Source organism: Lepisosteus platostomus, chromosome 12, assembly GCF_059453375.1.
Source record: "Lepisosteus platostomus isolate fLepPlt1 chromosome 12, fLepPlt1.hap1, whole genome shotgun sequence".
Classification (NCBI taxonomy): domain Eukaryota; kingdom Metazoa; phylum Chordata; class Actinopteri; order Semionotiformes; family Lepisosteidae; genus Lepisosteus; species Lepisosteus platostomus.
Genome location: NC_142622.1, coordinates 9,062,272 through 9,090,136, shown reverse-complemented (window position 1 = coordinate 9,090,136; position 27,865 = coordinate 9,062,272). Strand labels below are relative to the sequence as shown.

Genomic DNA, 27,865 nt, shown 5'->3' with positions numbered 1-27,865 from the left:
TGGGTTCAGTTTCACATGGGTTGTTAGTGTTAAAAGTTGGATTTAGTAGATGGGGATTTAGTTCTAACATTTTTCTAAAAGGCTTCCTCTGTCTGATCTTGCTTAAGGTTTCAGGGTCCTAGTTAGCTCATTTCTTTTACAGCCTGTGATTTTACACACGTGGTGGGTTGAATGGCAGAATCAAGCAGATCTGAAACCCTAGCTTCTTCAAAATTAATTTTCGGTCTTTTTAGAGTATAGAGTATTTTTAGAGAATTCCTGATTTGCTACCGAGTTTGCTCTGCGTCCCGAGTCTGTTGTCTGAGGCCTCTGATGGGCGTTTGAACGCTGTGCAGCTCTCTGGGATGCAGTGAAACCAGCCTTGCTGTCTTTCCCTCGGGTGGCTGTGGAATGCGGGAGGCTGCTGGGAGAAACTGCTTTCTGTAGTTACACCCCCGGCAGGCACAGCAGGCCGTGCGCTGTCCACAGTGACCTCCCGCATCAAAGGGAATTTCCTCGCATACCTTTTCTGTTTTTTTTCCGCATGTGTGTCTCGTTTCGGGGGTGCCCAGAACCCGCCAGCAGAGTGGCGACTGAGGAATCTTCCGCTGTGCTCCAGCCGAAGCAGTGGTTGAGGTGACATTGCTTTCGGGCATCGGCCTTCTCAGCGTGTACTTTTTCCCCGCTGGGTGTCGCTGAGTGACTTCAGGGCAGCTTTGGAACACTTGCGCGCTCTGCAGACTTCTTCAGATTGAACACGAACCAGAAGACATGTGGAAACCACGTGGACTTGCATTAAAAACTGCAAACAGGAGGCACTTCCTTATCCAAAGGGTTGTGGGAGAATGGCGCAAGCTACCCTTGGCCTCTCTCCAGAAAAGGCAGGATGAGTTCCTAGAGCCTTATAGCTAGTAGCTACCGACCGGTCTGGAAGGGCCGGGTCATCTCCTGTCGTTAGGCGACGGCAGCCGGGAGCTGTAGATTCGGCAGCTGCAGTCGGCTTTTGGAAACCGGGACAACAGGCTGACGGGCTCGCAGGGCATTAACACTGTTTACTCAGCTGAATGACGCTTCCGCTCCAGTGCATAGACACAGCAGCGCTCTGCCTCTTGTGCAGTGTGCTCGCTCCTACTGTGGAGAAAAGGATAATGGTGCAGAATTCAGTTTGTTACATCAGCTGTCATAAGCACTTTTGTTCTCTTGCTTTACCTCTGTAAGAAGTGTGATTTCACCTCATTGTGAATTGTCTCTTTTTTTTTTTCTTGATGCTCTCATGAAATTGACACGATGGTCTGATTCATGTTTGCCATCACATTTCAACCATTAGAAACTTGTGGGCTGAGTGTCTTTCCTCTGACTGTTCTTAGTCTATATATTCTATTACAACACCAAGTGTCTTTAAAATGGAATTTGAACTTGATAGTCATTTTCCTCTTTGGCAATTTTCACAATTTGAATGTTTTACAGTGAACAGCGTCTGATTCAGACCAGACTGACTACTGTACATCTCGAAATTGCTTTAAGATCAGTTTGAGGGTTCTGATGTTTCTTCTGCTTTTCCAGTCACGTTTTAAACATGGGTAAGAATTCATTTATCAGCAGAGGGGTATTCATGTTAAACCTTTCAGATTTAAGTGATTGGTGTGACAACTGCAGAATTTGCTCTGCCAGAAGCTACAGTTGGGGATTCGTTTTTTTTTTTTTTTCCTTTTATGTGGGAGGGCAGGAGAATCCAGACTTCTGGCCATTTGTCAGAAGGTTCAAAGGATTCTGGTGAGATGTTGGCAGAATCTGAAAAGCTTGACTCCTGCTTTGGCCTTATCCTGCCTTTTGGTTTGAGGACTCATAACATACTAGCTTGATTGTCAATTGAGTTATAACATTGAGGGTGTCCTCATCAGACAGGGTTAAATCAAATGACTCCTTCCTCCATTTGGGCTGAGAAAAGGCGGGTTTAAAATTCGGAATGTTAACCTTGTGTTTGAGGAATTTGATTTGCTTCATTGTTTGATTAAGGCCTGTGGTTTTGTCAAATATTAAAGCTGTTGTATTTACAGGTGTTTCTGGGAAAATAAGCTGACCTTTGTAAATGTTATCTTTTTTGCCTCAGTTGTTGAGTGGATTGGGTAAACAAGTCTCTTGTGTGGCAGTTTTCTGCTATTAAAGCCTTAGAAGTTCAGGAGAGACAGGTTACTTGTTAGACTTCTTTTCCCATAATTTTTCTTTTTTTGATCCTGATTAGCTTTCTAGAAACTCCATGCAAGCTTTGCATTGTTCCTTTCTAGATGCTCGGTTTCTCAATCTGTCGACTGCTTCAGGGAGACAAATTGCCTCACGGGAGGTTTATTTTCACCCCTGTGGAAAATGAAAGGAATCCCGTTTCCCTTGGCATTTGTATGAGATTACAGTGTGTAGGTTTGGGTCCTGCACAGCTGAGGCTGAGACGTGGAAGGAAGGCTCATTTGAGAGTTTCAGAAAGTTTTTTCATTCTGTCCTTCTGATTTGACACCAAACCCATGCAGGACACGTGGAAGCAATTTGTTGGATGTGCTCGTCAACAGATAACCTCGAAGTTTAAGACGGTGTAAAAGATTGCTCCTTCTAACGGAGGTCTACATTAACTTGACCGGAACAAGCTACACAAAGTAACATGTACTTAGTCGAACAGGTCAGGCTGCGGATGTGCCACATCAGGGAAAACAAAGAAAGCTCCCCATTCCCAGTGAAGACCTCTACTGTAGAGTTCGGACAATTTTTTAATCTGTCTTCTTAACATTTTAAAACTTCAATGAATCATTCTGTGCTTGTATAAAGAGCATTGCTACTGCGCTGATTCTAACTGGTGGTCCCACTTAAGGGAACACGGTCTGTCCCCTTGTGATATCTGCAGCTTCACAGCAGAAAAACATGGGGCGAAGGCAGGGTTGTTTTTTCTTCCCTTTTGCCAGTTTTATTTTATATTTTCTTCGAGACCGGAGCCGGACATTCCCTCTGTGTTAATGCCCACTCCCTTTACTGTGGGTGATGGTTTCTGCTGGGAGATAACCAGTAATATTGTGCAGCAGGTATGCCTTTGAATCTCGGCCTTCTGTGATAAACGGGAAGGCCTGAAACTTGTGTGCCCGTGAGTCGGCTGCACCCTTGGCTGAGGAGCTTGGTGGCTTTTCTCTTCGTACTTCTCGACAGAGGTGTGCAGTCTACCAGAAGTTAAGGTTACGAACGAGAGGAGGTTACAAACTGTGAGTAACTGTGAGTAACTCTTGTATTGTACTATTATTATATAATTCGTTACACTGTGGCTGTGTTGTGTGTGTTAAGCTGCTGTTGCACTGCAATTTCCCTCACGGGATCAATAAAGTATCTATCTATCAAACTGTTCAGCTCACCTAGCCCATCTGTTTGGTTGCTCTTAGCTACTTGATCTGCAGATCCCATCCTGCCAGCTCTTTTAGAGATGCCAGGGCATGGGCCTTATAGCATGAATGTGTGGCTTATTGCGTACTGCCACACCCTGTGTGTCGAGAAGGGACTCGTGTTGATGTGTAAAGCACGTCGCATAGTTTCCACTTTTGGGTTTTTCTGACTGCGAAGAGTTCTCATGGGTTGACTTCGTCAGTGCCTTGGAGAATTCTCCAGATTTGTAAATGGTTCGCTCGGTTTTCTCCGGCCTACACTGAAAAAGGTTCAGTTCCTTTACCATGTTGGTGCAGAACATTCCCTTGAGCCCGAGAATGTATCTGGTTGGTCTTCTTGGGACCGATTCCAGAGCAGTCGACGTTCCTGTATCCTGGTAACCAAAGTTGTACACCCGTCGGGTCTTACGAGTGCATTTTACGGTTTATCTTAACATCCCTTGGTTTAAATTCTGTGCCTCCACCCTGCCATTGTTTGCCTTTTGTATTGCGTCCCCACAGCATATAGAAAATGTAAATGTCATCTAACCTTCTTCAGTCTCAGCGTTTCCCAATTTATATTAAGTCAGAGGTCTTCCACTGAGAATATGAATGAGTATGCAGTGTATTCTTTCAGTAGAGATTTTAAAGCTGTTACTGGGCCTAGGTTTTAAGCAGTTTGCCTGGATTGCAGTGCAAATTACTTTTATATTTCTGGAGTTATCTCAATATCCTTTATCCCTTTCAGTTTTTTTCAAAAGTTGTCCTTCAAATGTCTGAGAACCAAGTTGGGACTTAAACGCTGTCTTGGTTACCGTTACGACTTTTCTTCAGTGCTGTGCATGTACAGCATAGGGATCAAATATGATATGATGATGTTTAACCTGATTTTTCACGTAAAGCAGATCTACGCTAGGAGCATGTGTAAATGTTTTTATGCCTCCAAATCCGTCTACAGCTCCTGTTGTGTGGCCTTTATAGCCGACGTTACAGTGTGCGCAGTACATCATCCACCCACAGCAAACTGGGCAGGTTTTTATTTTACACTTCGAGTATGTTAACTTCTGTATGTGAGGTACCTAGTGCTATGTACATACTTCACTTTTTCATGAATTATCCCAATATTTTGTCCCAGCAGTTAGATGTTATAGGGTAATTCTGGGGCTGCTGATAGGCCCATGACCTTGAGGTAATGAAATCAAATATGATTCTGTGACTTAAGAGGTGTCAGGTGTCATCTAGTGGTTGAAAGTTATTGCATTGCACAGTTTTCGGTATGCATGTTGGTGTGATGAGGACAAAATGGCATCGAAGTTAAAGAGTAGGTAGCGGGACAGAATATAGTTTGGGGATGGAAGCAGTTTGGAGTTCCAGCTGCATAAGAAAAATGCTATACGAGTGCAATATAAGTGTCGGAAACAGTGTAGTTTCAGCTTACCCTCGAGGCCCAAGATCATGCATGATGCAACTGAAGCGGGCTCTTGGGATCAAGCCCATGTAATATGAATGCACTAATTGGACTTACTGGGTCCTTTTTTTTTCTACCTTGGTGTTTGACTTGTTCGAGATTAGTCCTGTTCTGTTCAGTAGAATATCCTTTTCCCTGGCAGCTTGGTGAGATGTCTGCTCTCCTGGCTTTTCCGAACAGGATTGAGTAAACGCCAGGCACTTGGAAAGATATAAGGATTCTCCACAATCTTAAATGTAACTGAAGCAGGACCAGGGTCTCGTCTTCCCAAAACTCCTTAGAATGGTTTGCACAGGATAGAGCCCTTGAGAGTAGACTGACTGTGTACACTGTACAGCTCTGTGGAGTACATGGTGAAAATGGTGACAGGTAACACCTGTGTTTTCCAAGTAAAGCAAGGCTTCTTGGAATGAAAAATGAAGTGTCTGAGTGGTCGTTAGTTCTACTTTCTCCCATGGTTCATTGCCAAGATACGCTTCACTTTAATGTTTTTGCTTATGGTGTCTTACTTTGCTTTGAATTGGTCATAACATTTTGCTAGTCCTGTCGTTCTTAGACTTCTGTTCAGTGTTAGTTTATTGCAGAGCTTTATCATTAAGTACTGTTTCTTGTGTGACTTCATGTGACTTCATACTTTGCCGTTCTGGTGCGAGTGCGGCTGTTCAGGCCTCCCCCGAAGTCAATATTGACTCCCTCCTAAACGTGTGAGTCCATGGGGAAAAAACGCAGCCCCCTGTCAGCCGCATGGTTTCCGCAGCGAGGAGTGGTCTCCCTGGGGGGCGCCGCGGGAAAACCCCTGCTCTCGCACGCCTCTGCCCACCGAGGTGCAGTCGACATTCCCCCTTCAGTGCCTCCCCACCCGGAGGGGTGCTCCACTACCGACTTATCAACCCGGCACATGATTCCAGTGCTGTGTTAAGCTTGTGAAATTCTTTTGCTGTTTTATCATCTAGGCTGTAAATTACATTTTGTTGAGTTACTTTCACGTTATTTTTAAGGCAGAAAACTACAAATTACCTTAGACATTGATGAGCCACGGACACTAGCCCCTTATTTCCAGTATTTACTAATCGTGATTGCTGATGCACTGAAACAAGCCAGCCTGAATCAACTACACAATTAATGTACCTAGTTACTGGATTGAGCAGTTTTTCGCCACTGCAGAGTGTGCAATTAATTCTAGAGTTCAGAGATGCACGTCAAAGATTCGCACCCAGATTATTGAATCTTAATATGGCCTGTAAGAATTTGGCTAAATGTCATTAACTTCTGACTTTCTTCCCTTTTGTGCTTGACCTTTATTCTGTTTCATCCCTTAGAATAAATACACAGAAGGTCACTCTGTGCTCAGTTTGACTGGCTGGTCTGGCCCTTCTCAGTTTGTGAAGGTGGTACCTTCCCAGTCCCCTTTGCATTCATGTGAACCTCTTCTGCATAAGCTGCCACATCTGGCTTAATGGGATGTAGTGGACTCTCTAACCTCCTCTCAAATTTTTAGATGGGAATGGGGTAGGGCTGACAAAGGACTTTGCTTATGTGTATATATAGTAAATTCCTCCTGGAAGATTTCCTGAAGCTTCCCCCTTGATTCCTCTGACTTTTTACAGTTTTGCATTGCAAACATTTTAAATGGGATTAGAGCATTTGTATCACAATAATCTCAGGTACTGGTGACACTCAGCATATGTCATTTGTCCTGGATACTCAGTGTTTGGAATCAGGTACAAAAGCCACTTTTATCCCCTACAATTGAGCTTTATGAATAGATTTATGACCTCATCAGCTGAGCGAGTTAATTTAATTAGTATGACTGCTTTGCTGTCTTATCCACAGGATCTTGTGCCATCCTCTCAGGTGTGAAATTCCTAAGTATAGACAGCTGGGATCACAGGGGCTTAGCATGGGGATGTGTGAAGCAGCAGAAAGGAGGCCAGATGGTGAAGACCTCCGAAGGCACAGTCCTCTTTGGTCTTGCAGCTATGTTAGATTCTGGTCTCTTCTGGTGTTTAGACAAGTTCTAATTATGGTACTGATTTATTTGAAGCAGAATAAATGACTCAAGATGTAGCTGTAAAATTTAATGAGGATGGAAGTGTGTGAACAATCTGACGTCCCTCAAGTTCTCCTTTCATTCAGCTCGACTCGACAGTTCCTCTTCTCCTACCAATCAGCTGTGCAGTGAGCCTGCAGGTGTACTACACCCAGGTGCATTCTTCGCATCAGTGGTGGGTGAAGTGGATCCCTGCCAATGGCCGACTTGCTTGCATTGGTATAGCACAAGAAGAGAACTTTTGTAAGTCGCTTTCTAGCAGAGTAATGACCCCAAGCATGGTGCCGCAGCCACACTGGAATGGTTTGACAAGGAGAGTGAATGTCTTTGAGTGGCCCAAAGTCCCGACTTTGCACAAAATAACTGGTGACCGTTGTTTGTTAGGAATCGTTGATGGAATGGAAGTGTTGTATGTTTTGCTTTTCTCCCTCCTTCATATGTAAGTGTTAATTACAGTTTAAAGTACTTAAAGTTTGAGTAAATTATTTAATCAAAAAATGATTAGAAGGGGGGTGAATCTGGCAAAGTCTTGGAATTTAAAAACAAATATAAAGGCACCTTATATGGTTTTCAAATTCCGTTTCTAAAAGTGTTTTAATGTTTCTAGTAGTTTGATAAGAGCCAAACCCCTACTGATCAATTGCATGGTTGACAAAAGCTGAGTTTTTCAGATGTCTCTAAATGCATTATTAACGTACATTTCAGTCCTAATAACTTATACATTAAGCTTATTGCACATTACACAGCTTATTAGCCTATACAAATTGTAATTTTCAGCCTCTAGACTGTCCCAGGAATAAGTGTACTTTTCCAGTGTGAGTCATCAGTTTATTTGTAGCACAAAATCATGGGAGAAAATGCATTGCTGCCAGATTGCTAAAGGTTGTCAAACATGCTGGTTCCTCTCTATGCCATAACTAATCTGGTTATTTAGCTTATTAGATCATATTTGAGCAGATGTAATTGAATACCTTTTTTTTTTCCGCGAGCTTTGCCCTTGTTTCATTTTGGTGGGTGTTCCCAGTCAGCGGTCGATGGCTCAAAGGTTGTAAAACTTCAGCCGGCTTTACACGTGAAAAGATGTCGAACAGTACGTTTATCAGATGACCTCAAGCTTTCTGCTTTGTTTCTCTCCTCCCTTTCCTGTGGGTGACCGCAAGTCACATGGGGGCTGATGATGGCGCAAGCCATTGATGAACTCATCTTTGGCAGAAGAGTCCTCAGTATCGATGCGCACCCATTGAACTGTGCTTGGCTTTGTGTCTGTTTTTTTGGCATCTGGTAGAGATTATTCTCCCCCTCAAGCAGATTTCACAAATGTTTTAGGCTGTGAAGCTTTTGAGTACTTTTTCACTGGTATCTTTTATAAGGAGGACTCGGAATCGGCACCAGAGGTAGTGGCTCATCTCCCAGCTTGTTGTTTGCTGACGGTATTCCATCTGTGGCTGCTGGGACTTGCGGTGACCGAGCCCCACCAAAACTAGGAAAATCGGATTCCAAGGAATTGTCATGGAAGTCCTCCCTTCGTGGGCCTTTTTTGTGCTATGTTTTATTTTTAGTCGTGACGGGGTGAGACGGGTGATTTCCACACTGGAGTTACACAGTCGTCAATGTGGGGAGCTTGCTTGAATGCTAGTGGCTCCTGTACTTGTGGTAATGCTGTTGAATGTTCGGGGGGCATTAGAGGTGACCAAAATTCAGGTTTCCTGGCAGACCACGTGCAAAATATAATATGTTACTAGCCCTGCAACAAAAACACCTAAGAGCTTGTTAGTTCCATTACAAGTTCTCTGTTGCCAAGCAAATGCACAAACACTGGCACTCCTGCTGTCAGTTTCTAGCTGTGGGATTTAATAGAAAAAAACCACAAGGCTGGGGATAACGCCTTCAGGTAATGATTCAATGCTCCCTCTGCTGATGACGGAGCAGCATAGTGCTGGTCGTACGTGTCATTTTTCCTTTTTAAACTTGTCGTATCACGTTTTTTGTTCACTGGATTTCGCAGGCAGTGTGTTTTTGAATTAGATTTAATTGTGCCTGTGTGTCGCTGTCTCTCATGAGGCTCGGGCGCTCTGTCTTAGTGCTAAAGCTGGGTCACTGATGGGCCGCAGCTCCTTGCTGGGTTTTGCTGGAACTGCAGTGTTGAGATTCGAAGGCTGTGCTTCAGGGTGCACAAGAGGAGAAATTTAAGATGGAATTGCGATAAGGCTATGCACGGGTTGAGTTGTGGGTCCAATTTTAAACTTCACAAAGAACTCCACTGCGGTGCCTCCGAGTCTTGTGATCATGAAATTGTTGAAATGAACTCTATGTAGTTAAATGTGGGTACACAGAGGCCACAATTGTTAGTCTTGTAGGCCTTCCGCTGGGTGGCATCTTTTCAGGCACCTCAGTAGGTTAAGGACATCAGATTGCTTTCCTGACTTTGGAATGCCCTATTGTGGGGTTCATCAATTGAAAGCATCTGATGAGACTCGGGGTAACTTTAATCATAAGTTCGTATCATCAGGTATTAGCTGATGTAGAGGTCAGCCTGCATTGTAGAGGGTCTTTGAATCATTGCAGCTCTTACTTTTTCATCTGAGTTATATATTGCAATTTGAGCAAATTAATTTTAATGTAACACTCCATAAAACCTTTGCAATAGAATAGATGCTCAGTATTTTTATAACCGTTTTACCTTTAAAGGGGAAACAGTTTCTCTTCTCCTTTCTAGTAAAATGTTGGATTCATAAAATTTGTCGTCAGCTTCCGGCTTGCATAATTATGGAATGGGCAGAGCCCTTAAGAGGAGCATTCGGAGGAATGACTTAATGGTGCCTCATTATTTAACTTTGGTTGCTGTGTAGGCTCCAGGGCTCTTGCAAACTATTCCATAAAAGCCGTGCTTAAAATCCGGCTTGCATCTGCACTGTCCAAGCAAACGGTTGTCACTGTCATCCATTGCTTAGACTTGTCTGCTGCGCTGCTCTGAAGTTTTAGATTTTTAATTAAAAGCGTGCATGAAGCAGCTCATGATCTTTGAAAATATATATGAAGCAGGATGCAGAAGAAGGGCATGTACTGTTTTATGCGTGTAAGAACCTGTCAGCTTTCGTGCAGCTCATAAACGGTATAAATATGAGTGCAACATCCTTATAGTTGATCAGTCCTGCCACATTTCAGCACAGCGTCTCTGTGTTCCTTCCTTGTCTTACCAGTGGTCTTCTCTCCCGTTCGCAGGCACCCCGGAGCTTCCTGTGACTGCCCTCTGGACGAAGCGCACCTGGGAAGCAGGCAAGGCAGGGCGAGGTGATCGACATGCCGGCAGAGGTCAACATGTCTTAAGCTCCTGCGATTGTGTTCTGGAAACCCTGTCCCCCCCCACCCCCAACCCCCCTTCCCCAGCTCCCCTTCGGACCCCTCCCTGCCTTCCCGTTCAGGACCCCGTGGATGTGACCCACGAGGAGGGACGCCTGGCCCGCACCGGAGACATGAGCCTGCAGAAGCACCAGCAGATGGGCTCCGACCGGGACCTGCAGTCCGCTGCCTCCTCCATCAGCCTGCCCTCCGTCAAGAAGGCGCCCAAGAAGCGCCGCCTGTCTTTGGGGTCTCTCTTCCGGCGCAGGAAGGACCCCAAGCGCAAGTCGCGGGAGCTGAACGGGGGGGTGGAGGGCATCGCCAGCATCGAGAGCATCCACTCGGAGATGTGCAACGACAAGAACTCCGCCTTCTCCGTGGCGGGGGTGGCCTCCACCTCCTCGGCAGCCTCCTCCTCTTCCTCCTCCTCCTCCTCCTCCTCCTCCTCTGCCGCCGCCGCCTCCGTCAAGGCGGGCGGGGAGCTGCTGGAGTGCCCGCTGTGCCTTCTCAGACACTCCCGGGACCGCTTCCCGGAGATCATGACCTGCCACCACCGCTCCTGCGCCGACTGCCTGCGCCAGTACCTGCGCATCGAGATCTCCGAGAGCCGCGTCAACATCAGCTGCCCCGAGTGCTCCGAGCGCTTCAACCCCCACGACATCCGCATGATCCTGGGCGACCGCGCGCTCATGGAGAAGTACGAGGAGTTCATGCTGCGCCGCTGGCTGGTGGCCGACCCGGACTGCCGCTGGTGCCCCGCCCCCGACTGCGGGTAAGAGCCCGCGCCGCTCGCAGGGGGGGGGCGGGGGGGCTCTCCGCCGTGGCCTGTGTGGGATTTGTCTTTCCGGTGGGTTTTGGCCTCATGAACCGCGCGCCGTTGAAACAGACCGCGTGATTCCTTTTTATCACCGAAGGGGCAGTGACCCGGAGTGCACAAACACTCTGGCCTCTTTAACCTTGTCTGGATGTTTGTACATGGTGTACTCATCCTTTAAACCCCTCCAGGTACGCACTGGGCTGTACCCCCACCAGGTTTTTGATCTCTGAACTTCCTCGTTGATTGGAATGTCAATCCATCTCCCCCCCCCCAATTTGGTGTCATATTTATAACTTGTTGGTCTTTGAAGGAGACAGCAGATGTACTGTCAAGGCTTTATATACACTTAACACATCTGGCAACACCTCTTGATTGGGCTCTGCTGGTAATGTTGGTTAGAGCAGGTGGGGAAAATGCATCGTGAATTAAGATCACTTGTGTAAAAAAAAAAACTTAAATGATTGGCGGGCAGCTTTTTCAGTTTTAGTATTTGCATCATTATTATCTTTACAAATGGTGTTAATTTAAGATGCATGCAAGCGAAATGCACAATGTCACTTCATGCCTGTGGGGTGCCTCTGCATTTTCACAGCCACCACAGTGAACGCAAAATATTTGCTGATGGAAAGTCTGCCATTGTACGTTAAAAGAAGAATTGTCACATGGGCTGCTACACAATAGTAAAGTTTCACTGCTGCTTATCAAACAACATTTACGAAGGGTTTGTCCGGGATGAATTTTTCTCTGGCCCGTTTTGCAGTAAGGAGCTCTGGCGTGATGGTACGATAATGCCAGGTTGAAGTGCTCTGTAGATTGGCATCCCCTGTATTCTGTGGCCATGTCACTCCTCCATCTGAACAAATCTGTTGTTCAACTCGCTGATAATAGGTTAACGATATTAAGGACATCCAACAAAAAGATTAATAGTTCAGGTTGGTACCTGTGTCAGCATGCGTAGCCTGCAAAGGAACAAGTAATAGGTTTGTTCCATGCCGAAAAGAGAAGAAAGAAAACGTAACGTTTAGGCCGTGGAGCCTTCTTCAGATGAAGATGCTCACACCTGAAGAAGGCTCCACGGCTGAAACATGTTTTCTTCTCTTTTTAGCATGGAATAATCCTATTAATTAATAGCATGAATTAAGGTGCAAATATAAGCCGATTTTGTCCACTGCTTGAGTTGTCGATTAGAATCTTCTGAATTATGAGCAACTAATGTCTGATGTTATCTATAGACACTAGTAACTTCTTAGAATTTCAGGCTGCAGTATGGTTATGTAGACTTAAAGCTGACGTGTTGGTGAATCATGAGAATTCACGTCTGACTGTAGCAGTGTAAAATGTGTATTTTAAAGCAACTTTGTAGGAACTTCACATGAGCAACACCAGTTTTGCAATGCAGTTCATTTGCAGCAGAGAGTGAAAGCATGGGTTATGTTGCGAAGCCAAACAGAACCGTTCAGCTGTTTCACTGTTAATCCCAACATAGCCTACTACTCCTCCGCACTCTTCGTAAGAAAGAATGCTCTGCTGTTCGGCCATGTGTCCACGGCTCAGTCTCAAATTCCCACAGCTCTTCTTGCTGTGGTTTGGAAAGAGCAGTCTGTCTGCATGCAAAGCTGTGCACTATGTGCCCCCTCTGCACCGGTTTCTGGGCAATCTGCCGTAGCAGCCAGGAGAAGACATCAGCCGTGCACACGGTTCATCGTGGTGGGAAAGACCAGCAGTCTGACCTGGGGGGCGGGGCTGAACCAGGGCTCTCCTGGGGGAGCACTCGCTACCAGTCTCCTCCGTTAAAGGAAGCTGTCGGAAGACCTCGGCTCGTGCTTGTTCAGGGGCGGGGATTTTAGTTAGGAAGTGTGTACTGCGTCGGTAAAACGCTGTCCGCTAAGGGCACTTATTACCTTGGAGCTGATGGAATCTGTCTGCAGCAATATCTTAAAGCACCGCAGCAAAGCAGTTTCTCTTTTGCAATGTCCTTTTACACGGGAGAGGAGCAAACTACGCATGCTCTGAAGATGATCGTTTCCGACTATGGCCTGCTGAGGGCAGACCTCAAAGATTAACGCTGGCCTTTTCTGTTCAGAATTTTTCAGTTAAAGTGGATATGTTACGGTTCCTTTTTAGCAGTGCTTTTTTTTTTTTTTTACAAAACCTATTATGAAACTGGCAATAACTGCTCATCAGACTATGCTGTAGAATCCAGGCGGTACAGCTCCTTGTGGAACAGAGAGCGGAGTCTAGCACATGTTGAACCCTCTATTAGACCGGCTGCATGATCTCAAGGCACCGGATGCGGTTTGTGTAGACGTGGTAAATAAAGATTTTAAGTAATTTGCTGTACCAGCCTTTTGTTACACTGTACCTATTCATTTATGTCGCAGAAACTGTGATCGTTTCCCCCTCTTTGTACAGTAGTTAAGAGCAACCAGTTGTGGTGGCGCCTTAGCCTGATCTCGTCAGAGCTCAGAATCTGAGCAAGACTGGGCCTGATCTGTGCCGAGGTGGGGGACCTCTAAAGCAAAACCACCCTCGTGATGAGGCATTCATTCAATTTTCTGTCTCTTTGATCCTTAAGGATTCAATGACTCTGTGGTTTTTTCCACTTCCTTTACTTATCTGTTGAATAGTGAGGGCTCTGCTGTGGAAGTGGGAAATAGTGCATCCCTTCCTTTATGGAAAAGGTTTTGGGATCCTTTGGGATGCAGAATGCTATATGAAAGCAATTAGTTAATGAGGGTTATCACTGCATTCATGCCGATGGACGTCTGAGATAGTGTTATCAGGCTCATTGCCTGTTCTTACACTGTGATTGGGTTGGGAAGCACAGTGCTGGAGGTCCAGGTGTGCAGCTCATGTTTCCCACTCCTGCAGGGGTTCTGCAGCCTCCCAGTCGTGCACCGTGGTTGCTGTTGTGGTGAAATGAGGAAAGAGTAACTGATCAGACTGCTGCTGCTAACTGTGCTCCATCCTCTTCCGCTCCCAGTGGCAGCTAGGAGCCTCTCTGCTGCCTCCCTCTCTCCCAGCTGCCTTTGCAGTGTGTATTGGCATTGAGCTTCTCCCAGAAGTGTCTGGGTAGAGCGTTCAGATCTTGATTCAAAGTATATGCAGAATGGGACATGATCAGAAAGGGTTGAATGCTCTTGAAAGGGGCTGCATTGACAGAACTTTCTCAAGAGTATATGTAGTTCATGCCTGTGGTGTTCTGTGCTAAATGATCAGGGTTTCTTGGTGTTTGAAGTGGCTTTTTGTCCTCAGATGTTCCTCATTCTTTTTTTGGTAAGCGGGTCTGACAACCTTAGCAGAAGGAGGGGGAAATCTTTTTTACGGTTCAGATTTTTCGCTCTTTTCTGGCCACGGCCCAGCGGGCCCGCTTCAGCGCGACGTTGCCGCTTCTCTCGCGGAGCGGTCTGAGCTTCCTGCTGTGTGCAACACGGCCTGGGCCCCTGCCACCCATGCTTTCCCAATCGCGTGTGCCGCTCTTGGGAATACAGAGCCTTTCTCTCCAGCCTTAGCTGAGGCTGTGCGACAGTGACCCTCTGAGCCTTAGACCCAGAAGTGAGGGCATAGATCTTTCTGTTCAGAGCACAATGTCATGCTTGTACTGCGCACTTCCTTTTTTCAGGTGGAGTTTGCTGCACAGCACATTGACCCTTTAAAGAGAGGTCCTGAAAAATGCCTTTGAAATGTGCTTACCAAGAATGCATGGGTATTTACCAGCAATTCTGTTCCAATTGAAACAAGTGATGGCTCTTCCAGTGAGGATTCTAGTGTATGTTATATAGACTTTTGGCAGGATGGCTGTTTCAGGTGATAAACTGTGAAAGGCAGAAACTTGAAACCGGATATTGATTCAGGTTCCCATCGTACAGTTCTTGATTCTTACAGGGCTGTCATCAGGTATACACGCAAAACTAATGGTAACCTTCTGTTGATCTGTAGTTCATCCGCGTTGTTTGAGAACATCTCCGTCATCTAGGTTTGGGATTGGAAACTATTGCATATTAACTTAAACAAGTTCTGACCGTGTTTTACATGTGTACACTTGGTTCATGTTCGTGCAGTGTTCTGTTCTCTCTCCGTCGCTAGCCTGTCACTTGAAATGGGATGTGAGGATGTGTGGTTCACATTCTGAGGCTTTATTTCCACGTTTTGGAATAAAAACCTCTTCTTCTCTTTGCAATTAAGTGCATGTGTTTATGCAGGCGCCAGTAGTGATCTTTCACGTGGAAGCAGTTTAAACCTGGCCCTTGTGTGAGGGTGTGTTTGCCTGCCCTGTGAAGGACTGTCCGGCGTGTAACAATTCCTTACACTTCTATAGCGTTTTCTGGACACACCACTCAAAGCACTTTACAGGTAACGGGGATCCCCTCCACCACCACCACCACCACCAATGTGCAGCCCCACCTGGCTGTGTACCCTGCCTCGTGCCCGTTGTTTGCCAGGATAGGCTCCTGCTCCCCCTGACCTTGCATTGAAGTGGTTAGAAAATATAGTTGGGTATTAAAGCTATTTTGTCTTCCTGCACTGCAACACAAAATAAATCCCTACCAAGTTAGACTCAGGACATTCTTGGGCTTTAAGGAGGGGGACTCTTGTATTTTGAAGTAGGGGAGCATAAGAACAGGAATTCAGAGCCAAAGAAACTCGAGTCGCATTTCATTTTTTCTTTTCCATGCAGCGGGTAGGGGCCGTTCTCTTCAGATGAATGAGCTTTTTCTTCCAGCTGAAGGAAATGAAAAAGGTTCACCCCGATTGTTGTTCCACCCCAGTTTCCTCTCCAGGCGCTCCTTTTTCTTTCCTGGCTCATTTCTGTATTAGGCATACCTGTAAATGGAAACTATTAGTTCATTGAGTCAGGGGGGAACACATCTGCTCCACATTTTCCTCTGGAAACAATGGGCTTGGCTGTGCAGCTGGGAGATGTCTTCGCAGCTCCGGAGCTGCTTGTTTTTGATCCTTTGTGGGGAGCAGCCGGGAATCTACGGGTCACAGAAAATACAAACCTTTGCATGGCTCCTGCACTGTGTGACACGGGTCGTTGGAGCGGGGTTCGGGAGTCGTCCGTTCAAGACGGCAGACGAGTGAACTCCTTTAAGCGGTTAACCCCTTAATGGTCATCTGCTGAAAGCACCAGAAATCAGTCGAGTGGCCGGATCCAGAAATACGCCGTGTTCTCGTCAAGGTTTCTAGCAGACCGCCACATGCTGAAGGATGGAAGTAATGTCATCACGACTCTCACATTAGTGCTCTGTGTGGTTTTTGGAAGGAGGGGCTAAGGTACAGTACTTGAATGAGAGAAGTCTCTGTAGCCAGGAAGTCGGACCAGTCACTCTTTATCTAATGTTTTTCAAAGGGCATACTGTCACTGCCAGTGGAAACCTTTTCTCTCTACCTCTACTGTGTCATGAGATGAGAGAAACCCACAGTACAGTCCGCGCTGTGCAGCATCCTCAGTGGCATCTTTGAGATAAAAGACCACCAGGAGTTCCAGAGGCTTCGAGTTCAGGAATTTCTCTGTAGATGCCTCGGGTTACGTCTCTGCAGTGTCTGATCTTAAATGTATTTATTCAGCCTATTCTTTTATCTGAAGTGGTTCCCATTTGCATCTGTTTATTCAGCTGGGTATTTTACCAGGTGTCACATGGGATTTGAACCCACAACCTTCCTGTTATGGGTCTAGATCGCTAACCACTACTCCGCACTGCTGCCCCATCTTACCTGTAGATTAAAGGATGATACTCGTATAACTAGGTTGGTTGCTGCTGTATGATTTAAGACCTTATTTTCCCAGTCTCTCTACTGGATACTTTCACAGCCCCTGCGAGTCCAGGGCTCAATCAAACATGGGCTTTTGACACACCCCTAGGCTGGGTGCGCTGACTCTCCACATAGCAGAGATTACATTTCTCCTGACTGTAGCAATTAGCCCTCGCCCACCCAGCTCGACTACTGTACTAATACAAACTTTGCCTTTAAACCTGTGAAACCTAGACCTTACTCCATAAATGTTGTCCTCCCCTCCCCTCCACCCCATGCGCTTATGCTCTACTTAGTGTGGGATGTCATTGGTTATAGAGGAAATAATTCCCCTTGAATCCCGGATGTGTGTGTGTTCCCAGGAGCACTATTTCTTACTTACGAGCAACTTAAGTGGACTTCATTGGGGTATCGGGAACGGTATTATTGCTATTTTTACCACAGAGCACAATTAAAAACCCACTTGATGCAGAAAGGAATTTTTAAATTACTGTCTACAGAAGAAAACTTTGGCTGCGCACCGTTACATTCAGCTGGAGTTCGAGAAGATTAACCATCTCCCTTCTCCAGTTTGGCGTCAGAGGAAGGTTATAGTTATATCTGCCAGAAAGGGATGGGCTGCGGCTCTTGGGAATATTAAGAAAAACAGGCGGGATTGCAACAGGACTGCACAAAAGCAAAGCAGGAAATCGATTATCGCGCATCCTGGTTGCGCTGTACGGTAAACGTACAGATCATGCCACAGCTTGTTGCACAGAACTTGCACACTGGTTTTCATGGCTTCTTGCCTTTAACAGTAGTACCATTCCTGGATGTATTCCTCTGCAGGTGTATTTGGAGCAATTAAAATAACAGACAGGACCAAGTCTATTTTCTGTTGGTTCTGATTCTTACAACAGTGCTAAGGTTGGTATTACAGTTTAGGATTTCTAAGATGGGTAAGACGGGTATCGTTAGGTAATCCTAATGATCATATAAGGTTTAACTGAGTAGGAACAATATGCTGGCAGTTACCTCCACCTCATGATGTTGGAGATCTTACCTGCTGTTGCATTAATTTACATGTGAATACACTCAAATCTCAACCTCTGTGATAGCCTTCAATAACTGTGTTTGTATTTTGAGCAATACTTTAGTTCTAATTGTCTCAGGATTTTTGGCAGGGGAGTTTTACTTGTATTAGTCAAGGGGTGAAATTAATGTACTTTGAGATGCAGATTGCTTCTGCCCGTGGGCTCTTCATTCCAGTTGCCTTTATTCGCACCACAATAGAAATGTTCCACACAGCTGTCTGGCATGTGAATAATTATGCAGATAAGGGTCTGCATTTTATCAGCTGGCCTCATTAAATGCGTTTTGCCAGGCTGAAAACGATATCCTTCATCTTGAGGCTTGAAATCGTGCAGAATGAGCTCGGAGTGAAGTCATTGCCGGGTTAGGTTTTCCTCTCATCTAATGACAAGACTTTTGTGTGAACTTGTCCCGCATTTTTTTTTATTGAACATCCCAAACCTGAGTAATCAGTCCTGTCTTTGGTCCTTTTATTTCTCTTTGTACCCTCTTTCCTTCTCTGTCAGACTTGCTGTCCCCTCTCTTTTCTCCTAATTTCACAGCCCCCTTATTTTCCGTCCCCACCCTTCAATGGTGAAGATGAGCCCACAGAGGTCGGAGGTCCCGCTCAAGACTCCTCTGTTCAGAGAGGATGTGTGAGCTCAGCTGTTACATACTAGGTCCTGTACACTCGCACTTTATTGCGTTGGTGAAACCCTCCAGCTGGCAAGGTGATGTGCACAATGAGCTTACCATTAGGGTCATTTCCACTGCTGCTGCTGGAGTCAGCTGTGACCTTTCTTTTTCACATTGAATAGTGCACCACCTGAGCTGCGCTTCCAGCATGTGCCGACTTGACCACACAAGGTCAGCCTGTAGGTAAAACCTTGGGATGATTCACGTGACGGACTGGTCAGGCCGACCTCCGTTTTGAAATGAAACACGGGGGGGGGCGCCGATGCGGAGGGACGCTGCTGTGTCACATTGTGTTGCAGTACCAGTGGTCTGGAACGGTTTCGGCAAGGGAGTCGATGTATGCAAACCTGCTGGGCAGGGTGGAACGCAATCGGGTGTTCAGCCGGCGGTGGACAATGCCATCCAGAGTGTGGGCACTTTCCTTTTCCTGGCAGCTGCGGGGTCTCCTGCCCTTGCCCCCGATGGTGCTTGGAGCTGCAGTCCTGCCCCCCGTGGGAGCCTGGGGCATTGGGCTGGTGCTCTTCGGATCCACCCCGCCGGGGCCTCCTGAATGGTTATGCAGAGAAACAGTGCCACGGCTGCTGTCGTCTGCATTTTATCGGCTCTTCTAATTCCGTTTTGCCAAGGTGAAAACCATACATACCCCAAATACTTTATGGGTCACAATTACATCGAGGAGGAAGTGAAGATATGGATTACTGGCCACAAGAGAAAAGGCCAATAACCTATGATGTAATGGTTGCATCAATACCCCTGGTCTTGTATCTGTGCACCCCCGAGGTTTAATGAAAGACACCGCGAAGGGGATTTAAAATGTTGCTCTGCTGAAGGTCTTGCCCATCTTTCCTCTTTCCAGATATGCAGTGATTGCGTTTGGCTGTGCCAGCTGTCCCCGGATCACCTGTGGGCGTGAAGGATGCGGCACGGAGTTCTGCTACCATTGCAAGCAGATCTGGCACCCCAACCAGACCTGCGACGCTGCCCGGCAGCAGAGAGCCCAGAGCCTGAGGCTGAGGACCATCCGCTCCTCCTCGCTCAGCTACAGCCAGGAGTCCGGGGCCGCAGGTCTGCACTGTCAACGATTCTTCTGTTGCTCCGTTCCTGGACTGTTGCCCTACTGCCTGCTGGGGCCTTGAATTAACCGATGGGCATCCTTGCACACTTGCTTCAGAGGACAGAGTGGAATGGACGTAGATTAGTACTTGTTGTGGGCCATTTGTGGAAAGTGAAAGTCAGGGGATATTCTTATCCCATAGCTTTTATAACAGGGTTACTGGGAATTGTATAAAAAGAGCTGGGCCTTGTTTTTAAAGGCTTTACTGCCTTTAAAAACATTGTAAACATTAACACGATAGCGTTCCATGTTTAGTGCTAGTTCCTTGTGCCATTTGCATTCTGGGTGGTGTTTTTTTTTATTAAAATGTGGTCATACTCAACTCAGATTTACACATTCCAGGTTGCCCACATCAGGAAGTCCGAAACACATTGCTGTCAGTTTATACCCTTTCCTTTAAGCCCGCTCTGGTGCTGTTCTCCTGTCGGGGGGGGGGGGATCTGTTTGATTGTGCGGTTTTTTCTAAACCCTTTGGGCCTCCTGTGGGGAAAAAAATGGATGAAAGTGCATTTTTCGCATTTGGCTGAGTGTAGATGGTAGGAGCTTGCTGGCCTGAAATAAGCCGGGCTGCTCTGCAGTTCTTTGTCGCCCGATCGATCGCAGCTGCAGCCGGTTGTCCCAGAGCTGCGCAGGTAGAAGCCATGGAGCACGAGGGCAGCTCAGTGTGTGAACGTGTGCAGCAGGAAGGGAACCCCTCCTGGCTGTGAGCCGCTTACTTGAGCATTTCAGCTCGGACTCTGACTGACACAAACCTGCATGTGCTCTCATCTAAAAACTCTAGGTCATCTGTGATTCTTAATTGTTACAAATTGAGCTTGAGGTTTTATTTAGTGTCACGTAGATCACAGTTATGCTCTCAGTGAGTGATTTTATTCTTGTCTTTATTTAATTCAACTTGGACTTGATGTTTGAGCTCAGAAGTTGTGTTGTTGCATTTTAAATCTACAATACAGAATTTTCGATAAAGTGCGTAGAAGACACTGGCGCTGTCAGAATGGGAAAGGATCAGGCTGGTGCTCAGGTACTCAAACAGCTTGAAGTTATCACATGGTGGTAGCGCACAGTTATCCTTTACATTAGGAACCTTTTCCTGTCGATCCACTGAGCTTTCTGAATTTCACTGGCTGTGCTTCGGGTGGTCCGTCTCCAAGACTGACGGAGGGCTCTTGTTCTGCAGCCGATGACATTAAGCCCTGTCCCAGATGTGCCGCGTACATCATCAAGATGAACGACGGAAGCTGCAATCACATGACGTGTGCGGTGTGCGGCTGTGAGTTCTGCTGGCTCTGCATGAAGGAGATCTCTGACCTGCACTATTTAAGGTAACCCAGCGGGCCGGGGAAGAGAGTTTACAGGCCACTCGGGGGGAGGGGGGGGGGTGGGAATCTTTCTCTGCTTAATTGACAGATGTACCTAATTGTTTAATTTAAAAAACAATAAGTTAAATGTTACTTGTGAATACACAGGAACGGTTGTGGCGCCCAGCTGTTCGCCCTGAATTGTGCAGCAGGGCGTGGGCGCTGGTTTCAGGGCAGGCGGGTGTAAGGTGGCTGTGGGTGGTCCCAGGCGGGGTGCTCTGTCGGCGCGTGTCCACCAAGACTGGCTTTCTCTCCCACAGTCCGTCGGGGTGCACCTTCTGGGGCAAGAAGCCCTGGAGCCGCAAGAAGAAGATCCTGTGGCAGCTGGGCACGCTGGTGGGCGCCCCCGTGGGGATTGCACTGATCGCTGGCATCGCGATCCCAGCCATGATCATCGGGATCCCCGTGTACGTGGGCAGAAAGGTGAGTTAACCTGCCCTCCTGCTACCGGGCGCGGTCGCAGGGTTGCCAAGAAGCTTTTGCCTTCCATTCCTCTCATCGCACAGAGAAAGGAAATGGCGAGTGCACTAAAAACCTGGCTTTCAGAGGGGTTTTTTTCCTTGTAAATTGTCTTCTGCAAAACTGTTTGAGGGGGTGCAAGCCTGCAAATGGTTTTAGATGCCATTAAGAGGGAAGATTGGCAATATCAAACAGTCCACACGCTTTCATTTCGAGAAGTGAAAATCCATTTCTTTTCTTTCCCCAAGCGGGCAGCAGAAGGACTGTAGGCCTTGGTTACAGAACTAATGTCGTATTGTAACCAGTAGTGTAGTAAATGCAAGCATAAATGAATTCCATGTAGGAATGAAAAACTAAACCCCCTGCATTTATTTGTGCATAATACTGTGATAGTTTTATTACACTTTTGCAATATACAAGTGGCTTCTGAGTACATTAGAAATCCTCTGCCCATTGTAACCATTTTTAAGTATTATTTATAGAGTTTCGTCCAAAGACTTGAAGAAAAGGGACAACAGTAACTTATGCAGTGGAGGATTTTCTGATATGAGCTAAAGTGAATAGTGAAGTACCTTAAAATTCATTCCCAGCAGAAAGAAGTGCTTAGCTTGATTGGCTTTTCCACACTCATTGGTGCTAACCATCATTCATATAAACCATACAATTGTCTGCATGGGGTTATCTCCCAATGTAAAGAAAAGAGATCCCCCAATCACTTTTTGCTGCAGTAAGCAATAGAGATTGCACTACTTTAGAGGTCCTTTGTTTATATCTGTTCTCATTACTACTTTGTAAAAAGTTCTGTAATCGTTTTTTCTCACCTGATGTTTAAACGATTGTAAAACAATGCCCGAGCGTTTTACAATAGTAGGTTATTTCTCACGGTAAAGTCTGTGCTTGTTTGTCTCTTCCTGTAGTGCTCCCCTTCCTCCTCCTGAGCCTACCGAATGAACCTTTTCTAGCTGGCTGGAGACCTGGATTTGAACTCTGGTTTAGGATGTGAATGAAATACGCGATTTAAATGTCCTTCCTTTCCAGATTCACAATCGCTATGAAGGAAAGGATATCTCAAAGCACAAGAGGAACTTGGTGATTGCTGGTGGTGTGACTTTGTCTGTAATAGTCTCTCCGGTGGTGGCAGCAGTAACTGTTGGTAAGCACTTTCCTTTTATGGGTAAAGCAGCACAATATAAATGGATAATAAATAGCCCCTCTATCCTGCTTTAATGTAGGAATTGCAATGTCATTTTGGATCAGAGGAGAAAAGGTTGCCCAAACAAAAGACTGTTTGTTCGCTCAAGCTTGCATGTTCAGTTTCTTCATTCATTTCTCGCCTTTTGAAAAGGCACATTCCTCGTCGTGGACAAGCGTTTATCTGGGGTGATGCATTCCCGAGAAGTTCTGTCGGGAATCGCGGTTTGTCATGTATAATATAGGCATCGCGAGTTTGAGCCCGGATCACCGAGAGTCACCTCGATCGGCGTGAAAAAGAAAAACAAATCGCAAAGTTTGCAGGTTACAAATCAAAAGAGCGTAGATACAGAAAATTACCTGGGACTGGCCGGCCTGCCTTCCCGCCTCGCCGAGCTCGTTCTGGTCCTCGCGTCTTCACGAGCTCGGCGGCCCAGAAGGGGCGGAAGAGCCGCCCGAGCTCGGGTTTCTGGGAAGGCCCGTCTCGGGCGCGTCCCTTCTGAACCAGTGTGCTCGCTCGCCTATGGGAGAGGAGCCGCGGTTAACATCCCCCCGCTTGCCTTGCAGGTATCGGGGTGCCCATCATGCTGGCCTACGTGTACGGCGTGGTGCCCATCTCCCTGTGCCGGAGCGGGGGCTGCGGCGTCTCGGCGGGCAACGGCAAGGGGGTGCGCATCGAGTTCGACGACGAGAACGACATCAATGTCGGGAGCGGGACCGCGGCGACCGGTGAGTTGGCGTGCGGCGGAGCGCATCGCGAAGAGTTGTTGATTCGCCCGTAAAGACTAACTTCACGTCTGGGCTTCTCCGGAGAATGGGCCGGAAAGGGAAAATCCTGCGTGATGCCAGTCAGCCGAATGTTTTTCTGTTGCTGCAGAAATGTTGGCTTCGTGATGTGATGAGCAAACGGCACCAGACAGTTCAGGCAGGAAGAGGGGCTTCCGGGGGGTGGGGTGGGGGGGGGTGCCCCTGGCACAGAGCCGTGTTGTTGCTGCTTGTGCCCCAGGTGGGCGTCGGGAGTTTTCGAGCTCCGGCCCAGGGATCCTGCGGGGGGGGGGGGGGGGCGCTGAACGGGGTTCTGACCTGCTGCCGGCGTTGGCCGTTTCAGACACCACCTCCGTGGCCGAGACCCGGAACAACCCCAGTATCGGAGAGGGCAGCGTCGGGGGCATGACGGGCAGCCTGAGCGCGAGCGGCAGCCACATGGACCGGATCGGCGCCATGCGGGACAACCTGAGTGAGACGGCCAGCACCATGGCCCTGGCGGGCGCCAGCATCACCGGGAGCCTGTCGGGCAGCGCCATGGTCAGCTGCTTCAACAGGTGCGCCCTGCGCGTCCGCTCTGGGGGGGGGGGGGGGGCGGGCCCTTCTCGCTTTTAACGCACACTCGCGGCTTTCTTCCGAGAACATCCCGGCCGGGTCCGCAGGCCGCTCTCGGGTTGTGGTCTCGCGCGGGTCATTGTTGTTTCCGGCTGACGCGGGGATGTCCGCTGCCGACTCTTGCAGGCTCGAGGTGCAGGCCGACGTGCAGAAGGAGCGCTACAGTCTGAGCGGGGAGTCGGGCACGGTTAGCCTGGGGACAATCAGCGACAACGCTAGTACCAAAGCAATGGCGGGATCCATTCTCAACTCCTACATGCCTCTGGACAGGTGAGGGGAGAGCCGGCAGTCTGAAGCCACGTCTCTTTTTGAGCTCGGGAGCGTTTCGCTCATTGACATCCTGTTAACTCGGGCCAGGTTAAAGGAAAATCCCACAACCGCCTTCCTGTTATATCAGCTAGATGACGTTAGTCATTGTTTAAAGCCGAAGTGAAATGTCAGGAAATGGGGGAACGTCATGGTTCCAGGACTAACATTTCACCATCGGGGCCGTGTGCAGGGCTGCTGACTGGAACCTGCAGTACGCTGCTGAGCTTCCTTGACTATCTCAGTTCGTGCTTTTGTTTTCTTGTGCGTTGATTCCTACTAACTCTGCTTGGTGGTAAACTTGGATCTTCATTCTAGAAATTGCATTTATTTCAGAGTGCTATAATTCAGTTTGCTCCCTAAACCACCATAGATCACATTGCTGCTATTCATTAATTCATTTCACTCTTTGTACTGAAATAAGAGTTTTACTGAGGTGGGGTTAAAGTTAACTCCTCAGCGGGGATGTTTTCACCCTGTAGCTCATTCACAACATACTGGGCTCTCAAATGTTCCCAGGGTACAATTGAAAACACAGCCGACTCTGTTCTCTTCACTTTTGGACATGTTAATGGGCAATTTTAATATAATTCTAGTAATGTGGATATCTTCCCTATTCATTCTAAACGGCTTGTTCACTGCAGTGAAATATTCACACCACCTAGTGGTTACTCGTGCCAAAGGTTCATCAAGTCCCAGATTCTTACTGTTCAGCTATTGTGGGAGGATAGACTACAGCCAGATTCTTAGATACTTCTTGTCCTAGTAGGGCTGCGATGATTCTTTGCTATTAAAAATAAACAGATCTTCTTTACATTTTCCATTTGCTGGCCAGCCCTGAGTTCCTAGCAGAAATCTTTCTGCCGAATGGTTTTCCTCTCCAGAACTGGCCCTCGGCCAGAGGGGATAATGACTTTACCACCAGTTCGTTTCGCAGTGCGCTGAAGTCCTGAAGGCTGTTGTTTGTGTTGAAGTTGTCCCCCTCCCCCCCGTGTGCCTGCAGAGAGGGGAACAGCCTGGAGGTGCAGGTGGACATCGAGTCGAAGCCGGCGAAGCTGCGGCACCACAGTGGCGGCAGCAGCGCGGACGACGGCGGCAACCCCGGGCGCAGCGGCCCGGCCTGCCCGCCGGAGGGCAAGGGCAGCGCCGCCAAGTGGGGCAAGGAGGCCGGCGCGGGCAAGAAGTGCAAGGGCAAGCTGAGGAAGAAGGGCAGCACCAAAATCAACGAGACCAGGGAGGACATGGACGCCCAGCTGCTGGAGCAGCGCAGCACCAACTCCAGCGAGTTCGACTCGCCCTCCCTGAGCGACAGCGTGCCCTCGGTGGCGGACTCGCACTCGAGCCACTTCTCCGAGTTCAGCTGCTCCGACCTGGAGAGCATGAAGACCTCCTGCAGCCACGGGTCCAGCGACTACCACCCGCGCTTCGCCGCGGTCAGTCCCCTGCCCGAGGTGGAGAACGACCGGCTGGAGAACTGCCCCTCCCAGGGCACTAGCCCCTTGCCCCCTGCCCCCGCCCCTGCCCCCTGTCCTGATGGCGCACCGCTCTGCCACATAGCAGAGGAGAATGTCAATGTTGTGAATTCCACTGAGATGGACTCCAACTCTGGGGAATCTTTAAAAGAAACCAATAACAACAATCCCCAGCCGCCCAGCGCTGTGAAGAACACTTGTATTCAGACTGAAATCTAATACCTTAAGTGCTGCAGACTCCTGTATTTAAACTTGTCACTAACCCAGCTAACGACAGTTAACTTTGTGTATTTAAAAAAAATAATTCACCTGGTGAAGGGGAGCTGTTTTTTTTTCTTTAATTTTTTAAACCAGCTTTGTTTTTTTTTTCTTTTAAAAGTAGATCAGTCGATGAGTATCTTGGTACCAGGGTAGTACAGAACACAAGTTGTTCTAATGGTGGGTTTTAACGGTAGTGATGCAAAATTATACAACAGGTTTAAACCTGAGATGCAGGCTGGTGATTTTTTTTATACTACCCTAATGCTGCTCAGATGGATTTAGGCAGCATTAAAACGCTGCCTCCCATTGCCACGGCGAAAACAATAAATTGGTCATTTAAATCGTAACGGCTGATGGTCTTTTCGAATCCTCTTTACACTTCCCCCCCCCCCCCCCCAATTTGCCTTGTTACTGCTAATGAAGCCCCCGGTGTTCTAATGTGTAATTGAAGACAACCACTGTGCCACTTTTGTGTCCAGTCAAAATCATTATAGTGGCATTGCACCACGACAGAAGAATTGTCAAGTTGACCGTATATGTGCAAATCTAAATAGGGACCAGGCAATGCTACTTCACCTTATGACTCTGTAAATGATAGGCTACTTTTCTGAATTTATACCTTTTTTGAAAAAAAAAAATGGTTAACAGAAGCAGCAAGCCCTCCATGAAGTGAGTTTGGGCTTCTGTCTAGCCAAATGTGGATAACTGAGAGGGAAGCTACAGTGGCAGCATTGGTGCTACACTACTCGTGTGTAGAGTTAGTGGATGTAATTCTTTTGGTTCTAGAAAGGCCAGGGAGTGCCCTTCTGATTGCGAACGCTAAGCATAGTAGTGCAAGCCTTGAGTCACAGTACAGTGCAGAAGGAACAGGAGTTCTGCAGATGGGCATTGCCTGGTTTTCTATGAATCCAAAGTGTTAAACTCACTGAATTGTAATGTAAAAATGTATTGATTTTCAGTTCAAAGGCAATTATTCAGGCTGAAGCATTCACCACCTCACAGAATAAGATTGACTTTTATATCTTTGTTGACTCATGGTGCCTTTGAAAAGCTTTTTTTGTCTTCAGTGTTTTCCATTTTTGTGTCTTCAAAGTCTATAAAAGGCTATGTCTCTCTCTCTGTTGAGAGACATACTGCAGGTATCGTTACCTACTGTGGTAGACACAATGAATACATTACTTTTTAATTGCCTACCAAAGAAAGCACTCAGGCTTTAGATGATCCTATTCATGTTAACAGAGTGATGGTAGAACTGACAGCATGGTGTATTTATGGCACAATCCTTACCTTACTGGAGGATCACTTGAAAAGATCCAGGAACATGTGGATAGTTGTTTTGTTCATGCTTACAGATGCTACGCAAATAATTCAATCCAGAAACCGCCTAGGCACCTGCACTGTTAAAAATGTACTTCATTAACATACTGCAACTCAAAGCATATTGGGATTTGGTTGTTGAGAGTGGATTGTTCAGTTTCCTGTTATGTTGCCATTCTGGTGCTGCTCAATGATAGCTCTGGACTGAAGAAAATGCCACAAGCTGCAGAATTTGTCCCTCCTATTTCTTTATTTTGAACACTAGTGCCAGGTATAATTTGATTTGTTGCAGACCAGCTTAAGGTATTTGTATATTTGTTTGCTAATTTGCTTTATAATATGCGTGTAAATGCATATCTAAAAAATTAAAATGATAAAGATGCACATGTGTATTTTTTCCTTTATGAAAGTGACTTGCAGGGTTTAGGTCTCTCACAAGACCATACCTTGCTTTTAAAC

At 47.0% G+C, this 27,865-nt stretch overlaps 1 protein-coding gene across 2 annotated transcripts in view; it reads left to right on the top strand.

The window, feature by feature from the left end:
* rnf19a (ring finger protein 19A, RBR E3 ubiquitin protein ligase) overlaps positions 1 to 27,788 on the top strand; it is a 48,378-nt gene extending 20,590 nt beyond the window's left edge. For both annotated transcript variants that reach the window (XM_088600803.1, XM_088600805.1), the window contains exons 2-10: positions 10,112 to 11,000; positions 19,405 to 19,613; positions 20,840 to 20,984; positions 21,281 to 21,443; positions 22,518 to 22,632; positions 23,238 to 23,399; positions 23,779 to 23,992; positions 24,177 to 24,320; positions 25,360 to 27,788. In XM_088600803.1, coding sequence (XP_088456929.1) covers positions 10,363 to 11,000; positions 19,405 to 19,613; positions 20,840 to 20,984; positions 21,281 to 21,443; positions 22,518 to 22,632; positions 23,238 to 23,399; positions 23,779 to 23,992; positions 24,177 to 24,320; positions 25,360 to 26,047 — 2,478 coding nt within the window. In that variant the 5' untranslated portion in view covers positions 10,112 to 10,362 and the 3' untranslated portion in view covers positions 26,048 to 27,788. The remainder of the gene's footprint in view (positions 1 to 10,111; positions 11,001 to 19,404; positions 19,614 to 20,839; positions 20,985 to 21,280; positions 21,444 to 22,517; positions 22,633 to 23,237; positions 23,400 to 23,778; positions 23,993 to 24,176; positions 24,321 to 25,359) is intronic.
* Positions 27,789 to 27,865: the final 77 nt, after the last annotated feature.